General features: G+C 49.6%; 1 protein-coding gene across 3 annotated transcripts in view; it reads right to left on the minus strand.

The window, feature by feature from the left end:
- Nucleotides 1-1,115: 1,115 nt before the first annotated feature.
- The window catches only part of SPMIP6 (sperm microtubule inner protein 6), a 28,309-nt gene continuing 12,342 nt past the window's right edge, over nucleotides 1,116-17,082 (minus strand). For 2 of the 3 annotated variants that reach the window (XM_083466244.1, XM_083466245.1), the window contains exons 3-7: nucleotides 15,137-15,249; nucleotides 13,510-13,585; nucleotides 11,266-11,479; nucleotides 7,293-7,382; nucleotides 1,116-1,267 (exon numbers count right to left, since the gene is read on the minus strand). In XM_083466244.1, the coding sequence (XP_083322370.1) occupies nucleotides 1,162-1,267; nucleotides 7,293-7,382; nucleotides 11,266-11,479; nucleotides 13,510-13,585; nucleotides 15,137-15,249 (599 nt within the window). In that variant the 3' untranslated portion in view covers nucleotides 1,116-1,161. The remainder of the gene's footprint in view (nucleotides 1,268-7,292; nucleotides 7,383-11,265; nucleotides 11,480-13,509; nucleotides 13,586-15,136; nucleotides 15,250-17,082) is intronic. The other variant, XM_083466246.1, reaches the window with a different exon arrangement.

Below are 17,082 nucleotides of genomic sequence, written 5' to 3' on the forward strand. Positions count from 1 at the left end.
AGGAGGTTTGGGCTGGGTGTTCATCAGTATGCAGATGATACCCAGCTCTACCTCTCTTTTAAATCAGAACCAGTGAAGGCGGTGAAGGTCCTGTGTGAGTGTCTGGAGGCGGTTGGAAGATGGATGGCGGCTAACAGATTGAGGTTGAATACTGACAAGACAGAAGTACTGTTTTGGGGGGACAGGAGGCGGGCAGGTATGGAGGATTCCCTGGTCCTGAATGGGGTAACTGTGCCCCTGAAGGACCAGGTGCGCAGCCTGGGAGTCATTTTGGACTCACAGCTGTCCATGGAGGCACAGGTCAAATCTGTGTCCAGGGCAGCTGTTTACCAGCTCCATCTGGTACGTAGGCTGAGACCCTATCTGCCTGCGGACTGTCTCACCAGAGTGGTGCATGCTCTGGTTATCTCCCGCTTGGACTACTGCAATGCACTCTACGTGGGGCTACCTTTGAAGGTGACTCGGAAACTACAACTAATCCAGAATGCGGCAGCTAGACTGGTGACTGGGGGCAGCCGCCGAGACCATATAACACCGGTCTTGAAAGACCTACATTGGCTCCCAGTACGTTTCCGAGCACAATTCAAAGTGTTGCTGCTGACCTTTAAAGCCCTAAACGGCCTTGGTCCAGTATACCTGAAGGAGCGTCTCCACCCCCATCGTTCTGCCCGGCCACTGAGGTCCAGTGCCAAGGGCCTTCTGGCGGTTCCCTCATTGCGAGAAGCAAAGCTACAGGGAACCAGGCAGAGGGCCTTCTCAGTAGTGGCGCCTGCCCTGTGGAACGCCCTTCCAGCAGATGTCAAAGCGATAAACAACTACCTGACATTCAGAAGACATCTTAAGGCAGCCCTGTTCAGGGAAGTTTTTAACGTGTGATATTTTACTGTATTTTTGGTTTCTATGGAAGCCGCCTAGAGTGGCTGGGGAGGCCCAGCCAGATGGGCGGGGTATAAATAATAAATTATTATTATTATTATTATTATTACCAGCATGAGTTTGACCAAACTGCGGGAGCTCTGGTCCAGGGGGTCATGAAGTGTTGGACACGACAAAACAACAAGAACAACAAGTGAAAGGAGGAACTCTATGAGGCCAAGGAAAGGATGGAGGCACAGTTAGTCACCAGCGGCAATTTTAATGGCAGCCTGTCTCAACTCTCTACTACCAACACGGTGGATGGGGGAATGATTCCGAAACAAATTCAGGATGAATGATAAAGCTGTCCCTCTGTGCCCCTCCAGCCTTCTTAAAATGGCTTGTATCCCACCTGGCAGGGAGAGAGAAAAAAAAGATTTTACACAGAGCAGAAGATGACTTTGATTTGCAGACTGTGATTGTGTGTGTGTCTTTTTGACCTATGGGTCCCATTGCTGGTTAGACACAACTCAATGGGCCCCATATGAGATACACAACCCCATACAGCACACCTACAGACCACATGCACACTCATCACATGTAGAATTGTAGAAAAGGGACCCCACGGGTCATCTAGTCCAACCCCCTGCGATGCAGGAAATATGGAGACATATTTCTCTCTCACACTATTTCAGTAAGGGGCCTCCCAAGCTTTCTCTATTGTACTTAGATGGTAGTGATGCACACTTACTTATTTATAAAAAATATTTTATAACTAACTTTTAAAAAAACTTTATTTCCCTGGAGACGAACAAAAATTCATTATGAAAAGCTGTATTCCCATATGTGCACCACGATTTATAACAGTAAACCTCTATAACACACATTAGATGAGCCACAAGTTAGTATAAACCTTTGAAACTGGTCTTTGGTTTTGGAAACCCAATGAAGAGCCCCCCTTCTCCCGCAAAGGTTTATTTGTGCTTTGTTCCTCTTGCCAGTCGTGATTTGTGAGCCCATTTTTCCATAAGGGCAATAAGCCAAGCATGCTCTCTTGTACCAAGCATTCAAGTTTTCACCTATTAAATGTGTAATTTTACTTATATCATTAAGCACTTGGCCAAAAGTTACTACCTTTGGGCATGTCCACCACAACAGCCCATATAGCCGCCTCTTTCTCCCTTGCGCCAGCACATTGGTGAAGTATTTTTTAATGTATACTGTTTGCAACTGCTTTGGATTGCAACCATTTTGGATTACAACCATGTCAAACCCGGAAGTGCGTATCCCTTTTTTTTAGATTACAACCCTTTTTTTTTAAAATTACAACCCATTTTGGGGGGGATGCCCCATTGTCAAAAGCGCGCCTTGGGTTACAACCTGCTTTGGTTTACAACCAGACCTCCAGAACAGATTAGGGTTGTAAACCAAGGTACCACTGTATATGAAAGTTTAACTGAGGTTAAGTACTATTTCTGCGTTGTCTTCAACATTACTGTATTTCCTTGATGCTGGCTGAGATAGTAGAAACAACCTAAAGAGCCAATTATGCCCATGACTCATTTCTGAAGGACCACTTTTCCTCCTTCCTTCCTTCCTTCCTTCCTTCCTTCCCCTTCTAGACTGTTCCCTTCTCCTTCTGGCACAGGATTCCAGATTCCAGACCGGTGTCAGCACACAAACGGAGCAATTTTGCATGAGACACTCCCTTTTTCCATAAGTAGGACTGATTTGCACCTGTGGGGGTGGAATCAAGCGCAGTTTGAACATGCTTCTTTTGGCACATTCAGTTTTACTTCCATCGTTGAATCCAAGGAGGCATGGGGGCGGGGGGGGGGGGGCTGTTAAGCAGACTTTATCTAACCAGGCAATTGCTCACACTTGGACCAGCTCAGCTTTTGCAAAGCTATGACATCACTTTCTTGACGCTCTGCATTTCCACGCCCCTGGAGGTTTGTTATTTTACTGCTACACTTTTGGAAACGCAAATACTGAAATCAGACGTGCACTCAGAACTGCCAAGCCAAGCTCAGAATTTACGCCACAATTGCGATCATCTCACTGAAAGCTCTGCAAGACGTGGAAGGCAAACTGACTAGTACAGGGAAGTCACAGGGCAGAGCTCCAGGAGAGGATGAATAATAATAAGGGCCTCTCAGAAGCGGGAACATTATGAGCGCAACCAGGAAAAAGCTTAAGGTGGAGCTCGACAAGATATATCTTCCCTCCTCTACCTTTTTCCTTGTGTGCTATGTCTTTGTGAGTGCAACCAAGGAAAAACTTAGGATGGAGACCCACAAGATACATGCAAGCATCTTCCTTCACCTCCCTTTTCCCTTTTTCGCCATGTCTTTTTAGAGTATGAGTTGGAGGAGAGGGACTACTTAGCACTGATTATTTCTGTAAGCTGCACTGAGAAACATCTTTGGTTAAATGGGGTTAAAGTGTCAAGATGGCAATGTGAGCAGCAGCCTCTAGCCTCCTTCTCCCTGCTGTTTTCTTTTTAATTTTTAACTTTTGTTGCTGGCCTGTTTTATGCTTAAAGGGCAGGTTAGAAGTGCCTTCAGTAAACAAACCATCTATGGATCCTGTGAACTTTAGAATGAATCTTTATCCTAATCAAGGCCTTTATCCTAATCTGGCTTCTCTTGAGAGTGCTCCAACATCACAGGAATCCAAAACCTGGAAATGTCCAAGGCCTGTGGCTGAGAGTTAGTTGCTGTTCCCCTTTGCCCCCCACCTGACTGCTGTTGTGGTCCTGCTATATCCATATAGGTGTTTTATCTGGAACCACCAAAACACCCCAATGGCCCCAGAGGGAAAAGGAAAGGTGCATATATACCGTATTGGCACAAATATAAGCTGCACCCAACAAATAAGCCACACCTTTAAAATTCGGGGTGGGGGGAGGAGAAAAAAGACAATGCCCAAATATAAGCCGCTCCCTTAAAATTGGGTTACAGCAGGCATAGGCAAACTCCAGCCCTCCAGATGTTTGAGACTACAATTCCCATCACCCCAACCACTGGTCCAGTTAGCTAGGGATGATGGGAATTGTAGTCGCAAACATCTGGAGGGCCGGAGTTTGCCTATGCATGGGTTACAGGCTGAAAACCGCTGCGGTTGGTAGAATTGTAACTCCGAGCCTAATTAAGCCTTTGATCTTGCAAGCCCGCAACGTTACCGTACAATTGCTAAAATCACAAATCGGTATTCAGTTGCTTCAATTCCGCAGCCACTCACACCCATAAATGGCCAGAGAAGAGTCTCAAGCTTGCAAATCGGCAATAAAACATTTTTTTGGGGTCCGTTTTACCGTATGTCTATTTCAGCAGCGGTATTGTAAAAGCCAATTTTTGTAAGGTCGCAAATTTAAGCTGCACTTTAACTTTTCACGGTTGGAATTTGGGGGGAAAGTGCGGCTTATATTCGGGCCAATACAATATATATTTCCCCCCCAGGTATTGAGAGACATGCCTGCTCAACACATACCTGTCAAATTGTTAAAACTGCCTCTCCCATTGCCTTCATGGTGAAGCTCCCAATTAAATGCCCTCCGTGTAGGGATTTCGGAAAGCAAAAAAAGCAGACTTTATTTGTACTGGCAGAGAGAGGTAGCCTCCAACTGCCTGGCAAACAGAGAAATCCACCTCATTTCCAGGGCACAGATGCACAGAAGCAATCACTATGGCAGCCTTTGCCAGTCTGGTGCCCTCCAGATGTTTTGGATTACGATTCCCATCAGCCGCAGCCAGCTGGTGGGAGCAAAACATCTGGAAAGCACTAGGTTGCGGAAGGATGGCTTAGTCAGTCCCTGCAGTATATCTTCTGATATTCTTCAGATATACCTTTTAGAGGGGTGTATGGGGTGGAGGAGGGACACGGGTGGCGCTGTGGTCTAAACCACGGAGCCTAGGGCTTGCCAATCAGAAGGTCGGCAGTTCGAATCCCTGTGACGGGGTGAGCTCCCGTTGCTCTGTCCCTGCTCCTGCCCACCTAGCAGTTCGAAAGCACGCCAGTGCAAGTAGATAAATAGGTACCGCTCTGGCGGGAAGGTAAACGGCATTTCTGTGCGCTGCTCTGGTTCGCCAGAAGCGGCTTAGTCCTGCTGGCCACATGACCCGGAAGCTGTACGCTGGCTCCCTTGGCCAGTAAAGCAAGATGAGCGCCGCAACCCCAGAGTCGTCTGTGACTGAACTTAACAGTCAGGGGTCCCTTTACCTTTACCTATGGGGTGGGTGGACACACGTTGTGCTACTTCTGGAATAATCTGTTGGTCCTCGCCCTGCACTCAGCTCTTACCTGTGGCTCCTAGAAGCTGCCAGCGCAAAACAGCATCCATTTCCTGGGAGCAGCTTCAACTGGCTGGCTAAGCCAGGTGAGGGCAGCCGATGGGTCTCAAGCCCTCATCAGCAAGGGTGAGAAGGGGGTCCTGTCGTCCGGGCAGCCTAGGACTGCCCTTACACACTGCAGGGGCGAACAAGGGCATCGTAACACCCGAGGCAGGGCGTCGCTATGTAGGGCACATGTCCACATGGACAGTGCCAGGACCCCTCCGTTGCCACTCCAGCTGCATGTGGAGGATCACTGTCCGTCCAGCACTGGAGCAACGCTGGTGGCAAACCGCTATGTACAGCACTTGTGCGTTGTTGTTACGTACAGCACATGTGTGCGACACCGCACATGCGCTGTACATAGCGGTTTGCTGCTGGCGCTGGGATCCTCTGCTCGCTGGCTGTGGGATCCTCCACATGCGGCTGCAGTGGCGCAATGGCTGCTCGCACTGCTGCGAGCCCCCGCGGGGTGTCTTCTTGTCACCCCCCCAGACATGGCACCCGGGGCGCACTGCCCCCTGTTGTGATGCCACTGACACACTCCCCAAGCTTGCACCCCGAGGAGGTCACTTTGGTTGACTTCACCCCTGGAGGCGCACTCCACTTTCTCTCGAGGAAGACGCACTAGAGAGCCAGTGCTGAAAACATCGCCCAGAGGTCCGCTATGTGACTTTTGAAACCTCCCTTGTGTGACAGCCTCATTGCTCCTGCTGGAACAAGGCAGGGTTGCGCTCATCCCCCAGCAGAAGGTAGCATCTGTGTTTCAGTTGTTCCAGTCAACCAAGGTTGATTGTGTAACCCAGTCTCCCTTGGCCTGATCCAACAGGCGCTGATCCTATTATCCAGACTCCGCCTCTGGCTGCCTGCTAGAGGAGGCGCAGATTGCAGCCACAGCAAAGGTGGCATTTTTTCATCTCCGGCGTATTAAGCAGTTGGTCCCTTACCTTTCCCGCCCTGATCTGGCCACAGTGATCCATGCAACAGTCACCTCCAGGCTTTATTACTGTAACTCGCTCTACGCGGGGCTGCCCTTGAAGCTGACCCAGAAACTCCAGCGGGTGCAGAATGTCGCGGCGAGGCTCCTTACAATGTCCTTGTCACGGGATCACATTCATCTAGTGCTTTACCAACTGCACTGGCTCCCGGTGGAGTACAGGGTCAGGTTTAAGGGGCTGGTTTTGACCTTTAAAGCTCTATGTGGCTATAGGACCCATGTACCTATGGGACCGCCTCTCTTGGTATGCCCCGTGGAGGACCTTAAGGTCCACAAATAACAACACTTTGGAGGTCCCGAGTCTCAAGGAGGTTAGCTTGGTCCTAACTAGGGCCAGGGCCTTTTCAGTACTGGCCCCTACGTAGTGGAACGCTCTGTCACAAGAGGCCAGGGCCCTGCGGGACTTGACATCTTTCCTCAGGGCCTGCAAGACAGAGCTGTTCCACCAGGCCTTTGGTTTGGACTTGGTCTGACCCTTATGTTTCCCTCCCCTTATGGTCTTGATTTATTGGCTACTTTAAAATGAGGCTGCATTTTAAACTGCATTTTAACCTGTAGGGTGGTGCCTCGCAAGACGAAAAGAATTCGTTCCGCGAGTCTTTTCGTCTTGCGATGTTTTTCGTCTTGCGAAGCACGGTCCGTCGCAACTGCGCCTCTTCAAGCGGCTTTTTAAAAAAAGCGCAAGACGTTTTCATCTTGCGAAGCAAGCCCATAGGGAAATTCGTCTAGCGAAGCAACGCAAAACCGGAAAACCCTTTCGTCTAGCGAGTTTTTCGTCTTGCGAGGCATTCGTCTTGCGGGGCACCACTGTATTTTAAATTGGTCCCCCCCCTCTTTCCCCCCATTATGTTTTTACTGTGATTTTATTGGTGTTAGCCGCCCTGAGCCCGGCTCTGGCCGGGAAGGGCGGGCTATAAATAAATTTATTATTATTATTATTGTTATTATTATTAGAAGCTGGTTCGCTGGGAACCAAGCTGTCCTTGGGGGAAATCTGTTCACCAGGTTTGGTCTCTGGGAACGGTCCCCAGGCAACACACATCCCTTGTGAGCAACCCGCTTCCCCAGCCCAGCTCCTTCCCGTCGCCAAACCTGTTTGGACTCCTTACCTAAGGTTCATATACGGGAAACCAGGCGGCAGGTCGGGCATTCGTGCACAAAGAGTCATCTCGTGGTGGTGGTCGTAGTACGGGAAATTCCTGGAATGGCATTGGGGGAGAGAGAGAGGTTGCTATTAAAGGGCTGCAGGAGAGCTTGGCTGGCATCTCAGCGGGTGGATCAGAGCTAGAGCCATGGGAAAGAACTTGGAGGGGAAAGCAGGACACTAAAGAAGAGCTGCATTGCAGGATCAGACCAAGAACCAACCAGCCCAGTGTTCTGTGCCTGAGAGTGGTCAGCAGCTTCTCACAGCCAGGGCACAAAGTTGATGACCATTTCCTAATGTGTTGGGTGTGTGTGTGTTGTTTTTGGTTCCCAGTAGAGGTACTCTGCTTTTGCACATGGAGGTTCCACTTAACAATCATGGTTAATTAACAAACATGGCTAATTGACCCCTCCCTCCCTGGCTGCTGGCCACTTAAGACACTTAGGTCCTGAAAGACCTACATTGGCTCCCAGTACATTTCCGAGCACAATTCAAAGTGTTGGTGCTGACCTTTAAAGCCCTAAACGGCCTCAGTCCTGTATACCTGAAGGAGCATCTCCACCCCCATCGTTCTGCCTGGACTCTGAGGTCCAGCGCCAAGGGCCTTCTGGCGGTTCCCTCACTGCGAGAAGTGAGGTTACAGGGAACCAGGCAGAGGGACTTCTTGGTGGTGGCGCCTGCCCTGTGGAACTCCCTCCCATCAGATGTCAAAGAGATAAACAACTACCTGACATTTAGAAGACATCTGAAGGCAGCCCTGTTCAGGGAAGTTTTTAATGTTTGACATTTTAATGTATTTTTAATCTTTGTTGGAAGCCACCCAGAGTGGCTGGGGAAACCCAGCCAGATGGATGGGGTACAAATAATAAATTATTATTATTATTAGGCAAAGAAGTGGAGGTGAAAGAACTAGGAAGTGGCTCCCACTATTGGGGTGTCAGAATTGAAATTTAGGAGGATGGATCTTATATTCTAAGCCAAAGGAAGAAAGTTGCTGAATTGCTTGACAGCCTGAAGCTGCGAGAAGCCAACACAGTAGCCACACCAATGACCGTCAATTTCCTGGAGAGCAAACATGAATCAAAGCTCTTGCCTGACCACAACCAGTGCAGGTCAGCAATCGGGAAACATTTGCACCTTACCACGACAACGAGACCAGACATTGCAAATGCAGTGGGAATTCTAAGCAGGAAAGGAAGTGCTCCCACTGAGATGGATCGAGCCCTCATAAAAAGAGGAGCACAGCGCAGTGGGTTAAACCACAGCTTGCTGATCAGAAGGTCAGCGGTTCGAATCCCCGCGATGGGGTGAGCTCCCGTTGCTCGGTCCCTGCTCCTGCCAACCTAGTAGTTCGAAAGCACGTCAAAGTGCAGGTAGATAAATAGGTACCACTCCGGCGGGAAGGTAAACGGCGTTTCCATGTGCTGCTCTGGTTCGCCAGAAGCGGCTTAGTCCTGCTGGCCACATGACCCGGAAGCTGTACGCCGGCTCCCTCAGCCAATAAAGCGAGATGAGCGCCGCAACCCCAGAGTCGTCCACGACTGGACCTAATGGTCAGCGGTCCCTTTACCTTGACTATGAACTGTTAGGCTGACCGGTTGCTGACCAGGCTGGAGGCGCTAAAGATTACAAGGGAACCAGGTGGGTATGTCTTTATGTGTGGAAACGGTCCCCTTTCTTACGGCAGTTATAAAGAAGGATGTGTAGCTTTGTCTTTCACAGAGTCAGTGTATGTAGCTGCGACTGAGCATGCAGAGAGCTGGCCTGGCGGACTATGGATTTGGGGTTGGCGCAGGAGAAACCTATTTGACAGATGAAAGACAAGCAGAGCTTTTCCAAAAGTATTGCAGAGCGAGAAGTTCAAGGGAAAACCAAGCACATCAGGGGGTTGGGGTTGGGGTCAGGGTGAGTACCGCTGCCTGCGCAATGGCCTAGTTGAATTGGCCTACAATCATACCTCGTGTTGCGTTTGCTTCAGGTTGCACGTTTTGAGGTTGCATCCCGTGGCAACCCAGAAGTACTGGAAAGGGTTACTTCCAGGTTTTGCCGCTCGCGCATGTGCAGACGCTCAAAATGACATCACGTGCATGCACAGATGCGGCAAATCGCGACCCATGCACGCACAGACACGGGGTGCGTTCTGCTCATGTTGCGAACGGGACTCCGGAACGGATCCCGTTTGCAACCAGAGGTACCACTGTATTGCCAAAGAGATGACCGCTGGCATCTTCACCAAACCTCGACCGAGAGAGAGTTTTGAAAACCTTTGAGTCGAAGATGGGACTCCAGGTGCTTTAATAAAACTGTGCATGCAATTGCTGTATTTGCCCGAGAAGGGGTTTGTGGGAGATTAGCAGCCAAATCTAACAATGCATATTCTTGCCAGTTAGCATGAGGAGGAGTTAAGACCACAGAGCTGCGTTGCTGATAGGAAGACTCAAGCCATAGACATGTAATTGGTAGAGAGGGCTCTGTGTGAGGTCATTTCCCCCTCAGGACAGGAGGGGAAAGGAACATAATAGTATTTGCTGTTCCCCCTCCCTCCCTCCCTCCCTCTCTTAGACCAGTGCTCGGAGCAGACATATTCAGGGAAGTTTTTAATGTGTGACATTTTAATGTATTTTTAATCTTTGTTGGAAGCCGCCCAGAGTGGCTGGGGAGACCCAGCCAGATGGGCAGGGTACAAATAAATTATTATTATTATTATTATTATTATTATTATTATTATTATTATTATTATTATTATTTGTCTAGCTGCTCCAGCTCACACACATGTATGCCTGAGGCTATTCCTTCTGTAAATGTATTTTACCCGCATAGTTTTTATTGCTGCGGTTGCTGACAACCAGTGCATGGCTATGAGTAAGTAAACCCCATTTTAAACTTACTTCTCAGCCTGCTATCTGATTCTTTGTTAAGCAGGGCAAGAAAAGGGGGAACCACCTTGCTCCGCAGTTGGACTTGTTCAAAAGAAGGCTTTGCAGCCTAATTCATATGCTTTTAATTTGCTGCTAAGGATGGGACTTTCAACTCAGCTTCGCATTTAATTGCATACAGTAAGCTGATGTTCTGTCTGTTCAACACAAACATGTGGGCACCTGGGGGGATGAATCGAATTCATTTATCCTCTCCTACCTATTAAAACCCACCCCACATGAGGACACCTTGCAGTGTGCACCCTGTGTGTATGTTCCAGTGAGGAGCTTATGGCGGAGTCTGTGCTGGCCTGGGACTTGAGCTCGAACTCGGAGCTGGAGATGTCTCAGTCCGCACCGGATCCTTTGCCTCAGGCGGCAGCTGAACCTAGTCTGGGGCCTGATCCTGAAGAGTTCCAGTCTGCAAAGGTTCCCCTGAAACAAGCACCAGCTGGGCCGAGTCAGGGGCCTGATCCTGCCCTGGCTCCAGATGCGGGGATTACCTCGTTGCCTCCAGCTGGGCCATCGCTTACAGCTGCTCCACTACCGGTTGGGTCAGGGGAGGCTGAGGCGGCCCCTGGGTCTAGTCACCCACCGACGTCTCCCCAGCTGCAGAGACTCAGGTCTGAGAGGAGGAGAGACCTGAGTACTTGCAGGAGGAGTGCTCGCCTTCAGGCGAAACGGGGAGGTGAGTCGCCGGGGGATCAGGACCGGCCGTTACCCCGGCATTGATAAAAGGCTGTTGGACCCCGCCCCAGGTTGCGGGAGCAACGTTGCTGTTTGCCAAATCCTGCCTGAGATCCTGTACCTGTCCTTGCCTGGTTTCCTGCCTCGTGTCCTGCCTTGGCCCTGTCAGACTGACTCCTAGTGGGACCTTCGGATTCTGGAGCAGACCTGGACCACGTTGCTCGGGTTACCCCCGGGCCCAGCACAGAGTCTTTTCTATGCCCCCCTTTCCAAGCCCCCCCCCACAAGAGCCCTGAGGGGGAGGAGTTGGGGTGTGGTCTGCAAAACCCTCCGAACCTTACAATCTTCTCAACTAGCTGGCTGATCTGTCGCTCGTTGGTGGGCGCCCCGTCGACGTAGTAGTCCATCCCTCGCAAGCAGTAATGGCGTCCCGTGCAGGGGCTGTAGTAGCCCTGATAAGGCATCCTTCCCGGGATGGTGTAACGGTGCTGAATGGATGGAAGCTGCTTCCGAGACAAGCTGTTCAACATGTTCACCACCACTTCCCGTTCTGAAGAAAATGGGAGGGGAAGAAAGAGAGAGAGGGGAGCTTGTGCCCCTGGAAAACTAGGAGGGAGTTTTATGTGCGAGTGCCTGGAGGCGGTTGGAGGATGGATGGCGGCTAACAGATTGAGGCTGAATCCTGACAAGACAGAAGGACTGTTCTTGGGGAACAGGGGGCGGGATGGTGTGGAGGACTCCCTGGTCCTGAATGGGGTAACTGTGCCCCTGAAGGACCAGGTGTGCGGCCTGGGAGTCATTTTGGACTCATAGCTGTCCATGGAGGTTAATTCTGTGTCGAGGGCAGCTGTTTACCAGCTCCATCTGATATGCAGGATGAGATCCTCCCTGCCAGCAGACTGTCTCGCCAGAGTGGTGCATGCTCTAGTTATCTCCCGCTTGGACTACTGCCATGCGCTCTACGTGGGGCTACCTTTGAAGGTGATTCAGAAACTACAACTAATCCAGAATGCGACAGCTAGACTGGTGACAGGGGGCGGCTGCCGAGACCATATAACACCGGTCTTGAAAGACCTCCATTGGCTCCCAGTACATTTCCGAGCACAATTAAAAGTGTTGCTGCTGACTTTTAAAGCCCTAAATGGCCTCGGTCCAGTATACCTGAAGGAGCGTCTCCACCTCCATCATTCTGCCCGGACACTGAGGTCCAGTGCTGAGGGCCTTCTGGCGGTTCCCTCGCTGTGAGAAGCAAAGCTACAGGGGACCAGGCAGAGGGCCTTCTCGGTAGTGGCACCTGCCCTGTGGAATGCCCTTCCATCAGATGTCAAAGAGATAAACAACTATCTGACATTTAGAAGACATCTGAAGGCAGCCCTGTTCAGGGAAGCTTTTAATGCGTGACATTTTAATGTATTTTTAATCTTTGTTGGAAGCTGCCCAGAGTGGCTGGGGAAACCCAACCAGATGGGCGGGGTACAAATAACAAATTATGATGATGATGATGATGATGATGATGATGATGGTGAAGTGGACACTCGGACGCAGGATGCCAGCCAGCCAGCCAAGTAAATCAGTTGGTTCAGGGCAACAGAGAAAAGGAAGCCGCTTTTCTCGCAGCGCATAGAATTGCAGAATTGGGAGGGACCCCATGGGCCATCTAGACCAACCCCCCACAATGTAGGAATCACAGCTCAATTTAAACTGAGGGCATTCGCAATAATTGCTTGCGATGACGATGGCTGCTAGCCAGGAGCCTTTGAAAGGGATTGTTATCCAAGCTGACAGATGACGAAACTCGCCGACGGCTGTTAGGCCAAGACAGTTAAACAGAACCTCCTGCTTCAGAGGCAGTATACCCTCAAAAGAGGAGCTGCTGGTCTTTATGACGCTGCTACCCAAAAGCATCTTGTGGCTGGACAGAGAATGATGGATCAGATGGGCTTTAAGGACAGTGATGGGTAACTAAGAGATCTGCAGGATGATGTGCGCAAACTAAGGGAAGGGCCATAGCTCAGGCATAGACTATTTAGCTCTGTATGCAGAAAGTTGTGGGTTCAATACCCAGCCTTCCTGGGCAGGGCTAGGAAAGACTTCCTGCCTGAAACCCTGGAGAGCCTCTGTCCATCAGTGCAGACAGACAGCATTGGTTCAGTATAAAGCATGTTCCTATGTTCCTAAACAGGGACACGGGTGGCGCTGTGGGTTAAACCACAGAGCCTAGGGCTTGCCGATCAGAAGGTCAGCGGTTCGAATCCCCACGACGGGGTGAGCTCCCATTGCTCGGTCCCTGCTCCTGCCAACCTAGCAGTTCGAAAGCACTTCAAAGTGCAAGTAGATAAATAGGTACCGCTCTGGCAGGAAGGTAAACGGCGTTTCCGTGCACTGCTCTGGTTTGCCAGAAGTGGCTTAGTCATGCTGGCCACATGACCCGGAAGCTGTACGCCGGCTCCCTCGGCCAATAAAGCAAGATGAGCGCCGCAACCCCAGAGTCGGCCACGACTGGACCTAATGGTCAGGGGCCCCTTTACCTTTACTATGTTCCTAAACCAGGCAGGACATGCAAGATCACAGAGGAGTTACCGTAATTGTTGAGACGCTCAGGTTTCGGAGGGTATTGCATGGGCATCCCACGAAGGATCGACTCTAACCCAGCCTCCTGCAAGGAAAGATTGCACAGCGTGAGCCCGTTTCTCTGGGATTTATGCAGGCACATGTGCATTTGGCATGATGCAGCGAAGTGCTGAAGTTTGGGACCCCGTGTCCCCCCAATGCTCTCTGGAGGTGGGAGAACCCGGCCCAAACTGGGGAAAGGAATTTCAGAAAGAACCGATGTAAGGTTCTACACTTAGACCGGAAGAACCAGCCACACAAATTTAAGGTGGGGAAAGCTGTCTGACAGTGGGACAGACTCCTTTGGAAGGTGCTCGGCTCTCCTTCCCTGGAGGTTTTTAAGCAGAGGTTGGGTGGTCATCTGTCAGCGACGCTTTAGCGGAGCATTGCAGGAGAGGGGTGGACTAGAGGACCTCTGGGGTCCCTTCCAACTCTATAATTCCTCACCACAAGCACCTGCCGCCCAAGGCTGCTGCCTGGCTCTGTCTGATGGTGGAGCTGGCCTTGCTTAAGAGTAGCCAAACAATTTAACCCCTGTGTTGCCAACAATAGTCAGTAATATCCAAGGCAACAGGATGACCAAATTCAATGATACGATATCAATATACACTCTTTATATAATATGAATAATATGAAATCACCTAAACAGAAAACTTATGAATCTCTGGAAGTCGCAAAATATGCACTCTTTATGGATTCTCTAGAAAGCATAAAACCAAATAAACAAGTCTTATAAGGCTCTGAAAGTCTTTGAAGACTATGCAAGTCTCTGAAAGAAGCAATGTATCAGATTCTTATCTGGTGAAAACAGGCTGCAAAGCTTTCTTTATGGCGTCCAACGCTGCCGAAGTAGTTCGGAAACAGACGTTGTGAACAGTGATTCCGGATATACCCACTGTTTCGTGGAATTCTTCTTCAGCACAGCAGAAGAATACAGAATTGCTTCATAAACCCATCTATATGGTGAATGGAAAAGTACTGTATTTTTCGCTCCATAAGATGCACGTTTTCCCTCTTAAAAAGTAAAGGGAAATGTGTGTATGTCTTATGGAGCGAATACAGGCGGGGGGCTCTGCTCAGGGCTCCCTTTCACAACCCCGCCTGAGGAGGGGAAAAGCTTGCAAGCGCCACATACACGCTCCACGTGGCTCGTGAAAGGGAGCGCTGAGCAGAGCCTGGGATGCATACAGGCTCTGCTCAGCGCTCCCTTTAAAGATTTTTTCCCCCTTGCATTCCCCCTCTAAAATCTAGGTGCGTCTTATGGTCAGGTGCGTCTTATGGAGCGAAAAATATGGTATAACAACAATTGCTATGGAGCAGTAGTCATAAGTCAGTGGTTATAAGACATATTTATTTGGTTTTATGCTTTCTAGAGAATCCATTAAGAGTGCATATTTTGTGACTTCCAGTTTTTCTGTTTATGTGATTGCCTTGGATATTACTTGCTAAAGAGTTGCCTTGCTTAAGAGCGACTTCGCTGCAGCCTGGCCCTCTGTCGCTCTGCTACCAGGTGCGCAGGGGCAGTTCCTGTCCACAGCAGGGGCCTCCTTTCACATCTGCACCCCACCCCGGATTTCCGCGGAGTCACAAGGCTTACCCGAGGGATCCGTGGAAGGTACGTGGTGTATCGATTCCATGCCGCGCTGTTGTAGGGCCCCGTTCTCCACGTTGCGTACCTGTTGTCACCGATGAAAACCGGGTTGAACCTCTCTGCGATTTAAAAAGGAGACGGGAGAGTTTTGCAACCAGGGTTAGGATGGAAAGCCCAGAGGGGGCAAAAAAAGTGGAAGGAACGCGCCACTGGGGACCAAAGTGTTTGCTATACAAATCTATGGCGCCACTGCGTTGGCCGTACCGTGAGCAGTTCTGGCCTAAGAACGGATGCTGTAGAATTGGAAAAGGGTCAGAAAAGAGCCACCAAAATGATCGAGCGGTTTCGGCAACTCCCCAAGGAGGAAATGTCACAACTTTTGGGACTTCTCTGTTTAGAGAAAAGAGGTGATAGGAGCGTGTAAAAATCCTGTATTGCATGGAGAGAGCAGATGGAGAAAAAGTTCTCTCTCTCTCTCACGATACTGGAAATCACCAGGGACATCCAATGTAGGCGAATGATTTAGGACATGTGAAATTAAGTGCGTAAAAACTGCTGCCTCTCTCAGCAGGTACTTTTTCTTTTTTAAATGCCTCTTATAGAAAATTATGGGACGCGGGTGGCGCTGTGGGTTAAACCACAGAGCCTAGGACTTGCCGATCAGAAGGTCAGCGGTTTGAATCCCCGTGACGGGATGAGCTCCCGTTGCTCGGTCCCTGTTCCTGCCCACCTAGCAGTCTGAAAGTACGTCAAAGTGCAAGTAGATAAATACCTTCCGACGGGAAGGTAAGCGGCGTTTCCGTGCGCTGCTCTGATTTGCCAGAAGCAGCTTAGCCCTGCTGGCCACATGACCCAGAAGCTGTACACTGGCTCCCTTGGCCAGTAAAGCAAGATGAGCGCCGCAACCCCAGAGTCGTCTGTGACTGGACTTAATGGTCAGGGGTCCCTTTACCTTTACCTATAGAAAATTATGTTCCATCTCTACTCTCAGGGGCAGGAAATGCCTGGGAATAGGAGTCAATGGGGATCACAGGCTGGTTTAACAGCTCTGTCTGGTTCACCAATGATGGCCGTTCCTGGACAGGGATAGCCTGAGAGCACTGTAGACCATGCCTTCCAAACCTCGAGGCTGGATTACCAATGGGTTCAAGTTACAAGTCAGATTCTCTTTTCTGGTAATTTGTATGCCTAATCAATGCCTGCTTTTAACCTTTTCAAATATGGTGTTCAGCTGTATGTTTTTATGCATACATAATTGTAAAACTGCTTTGACATTTTTAAAAATGAAATTGTTGTCGTTTAGTCGTGTCCACCTCTTTGTGACCCCATGGACCAGAGCACGCCAGGCCCTCCTGTCTTCCACTGCCTCCCACAGTTTGGTCAAACTCATGTTCGTAGCATCGAGAACACTATCCAACCATCTCATCCTCTGTCGTCCCCTTCTCCTTGTGCCCTCCATCTTTCCCAGCATCAGGGTCTTTTCCAGGGAGTCTTCTCTTCTCACGAGGTGGCCAAAGTATTGGAGCCTCAGCTTCAGGATCTGTCCTTCCAGTGAGCACTCAGGGGTGATTTCCATCAGAATGGAGAGGTTTGCTCTTCTTGCAGTCCATGGGACTCTCAAGAGTCTCCTCCAGCACCAGAATTCAAAAGCATCAATAAATATTTTTTAATAAGTCATAGAATCATAGAATTGTGGAGCTGGAAGTGACCCCTAAAGGCTTCCCAGGTGTCAAAAAGGGTTATTTATGTATGCCATTACGGCTGCCCATGTTTTGTTAGCCCCAAAATGGAAAATAAATGAGGTCCCAACCAAAGAAAAATGGCAACTTAAACTGATGGAATATGTGTAGCTTACAGATCTAACTTACAGAATAAGAAAACAAGAAGAACATTTGTTTAAAGAAGATTGGAAAATGTTTCTTGAATATATGGGGGAAGGAATTGTGTACACT

Source organism: Podarcis liolepis, assembly GCF_965112155.1.
Source record: "Podarcis liolepis genome assembly, chromosome: 11".
Taxonomy (NCBI): Eukaryota; Metazoa; Chordata; class Lepidosauria; order Squamata; family Lacertidae; genus Podarcis; species Podarcis liolepis.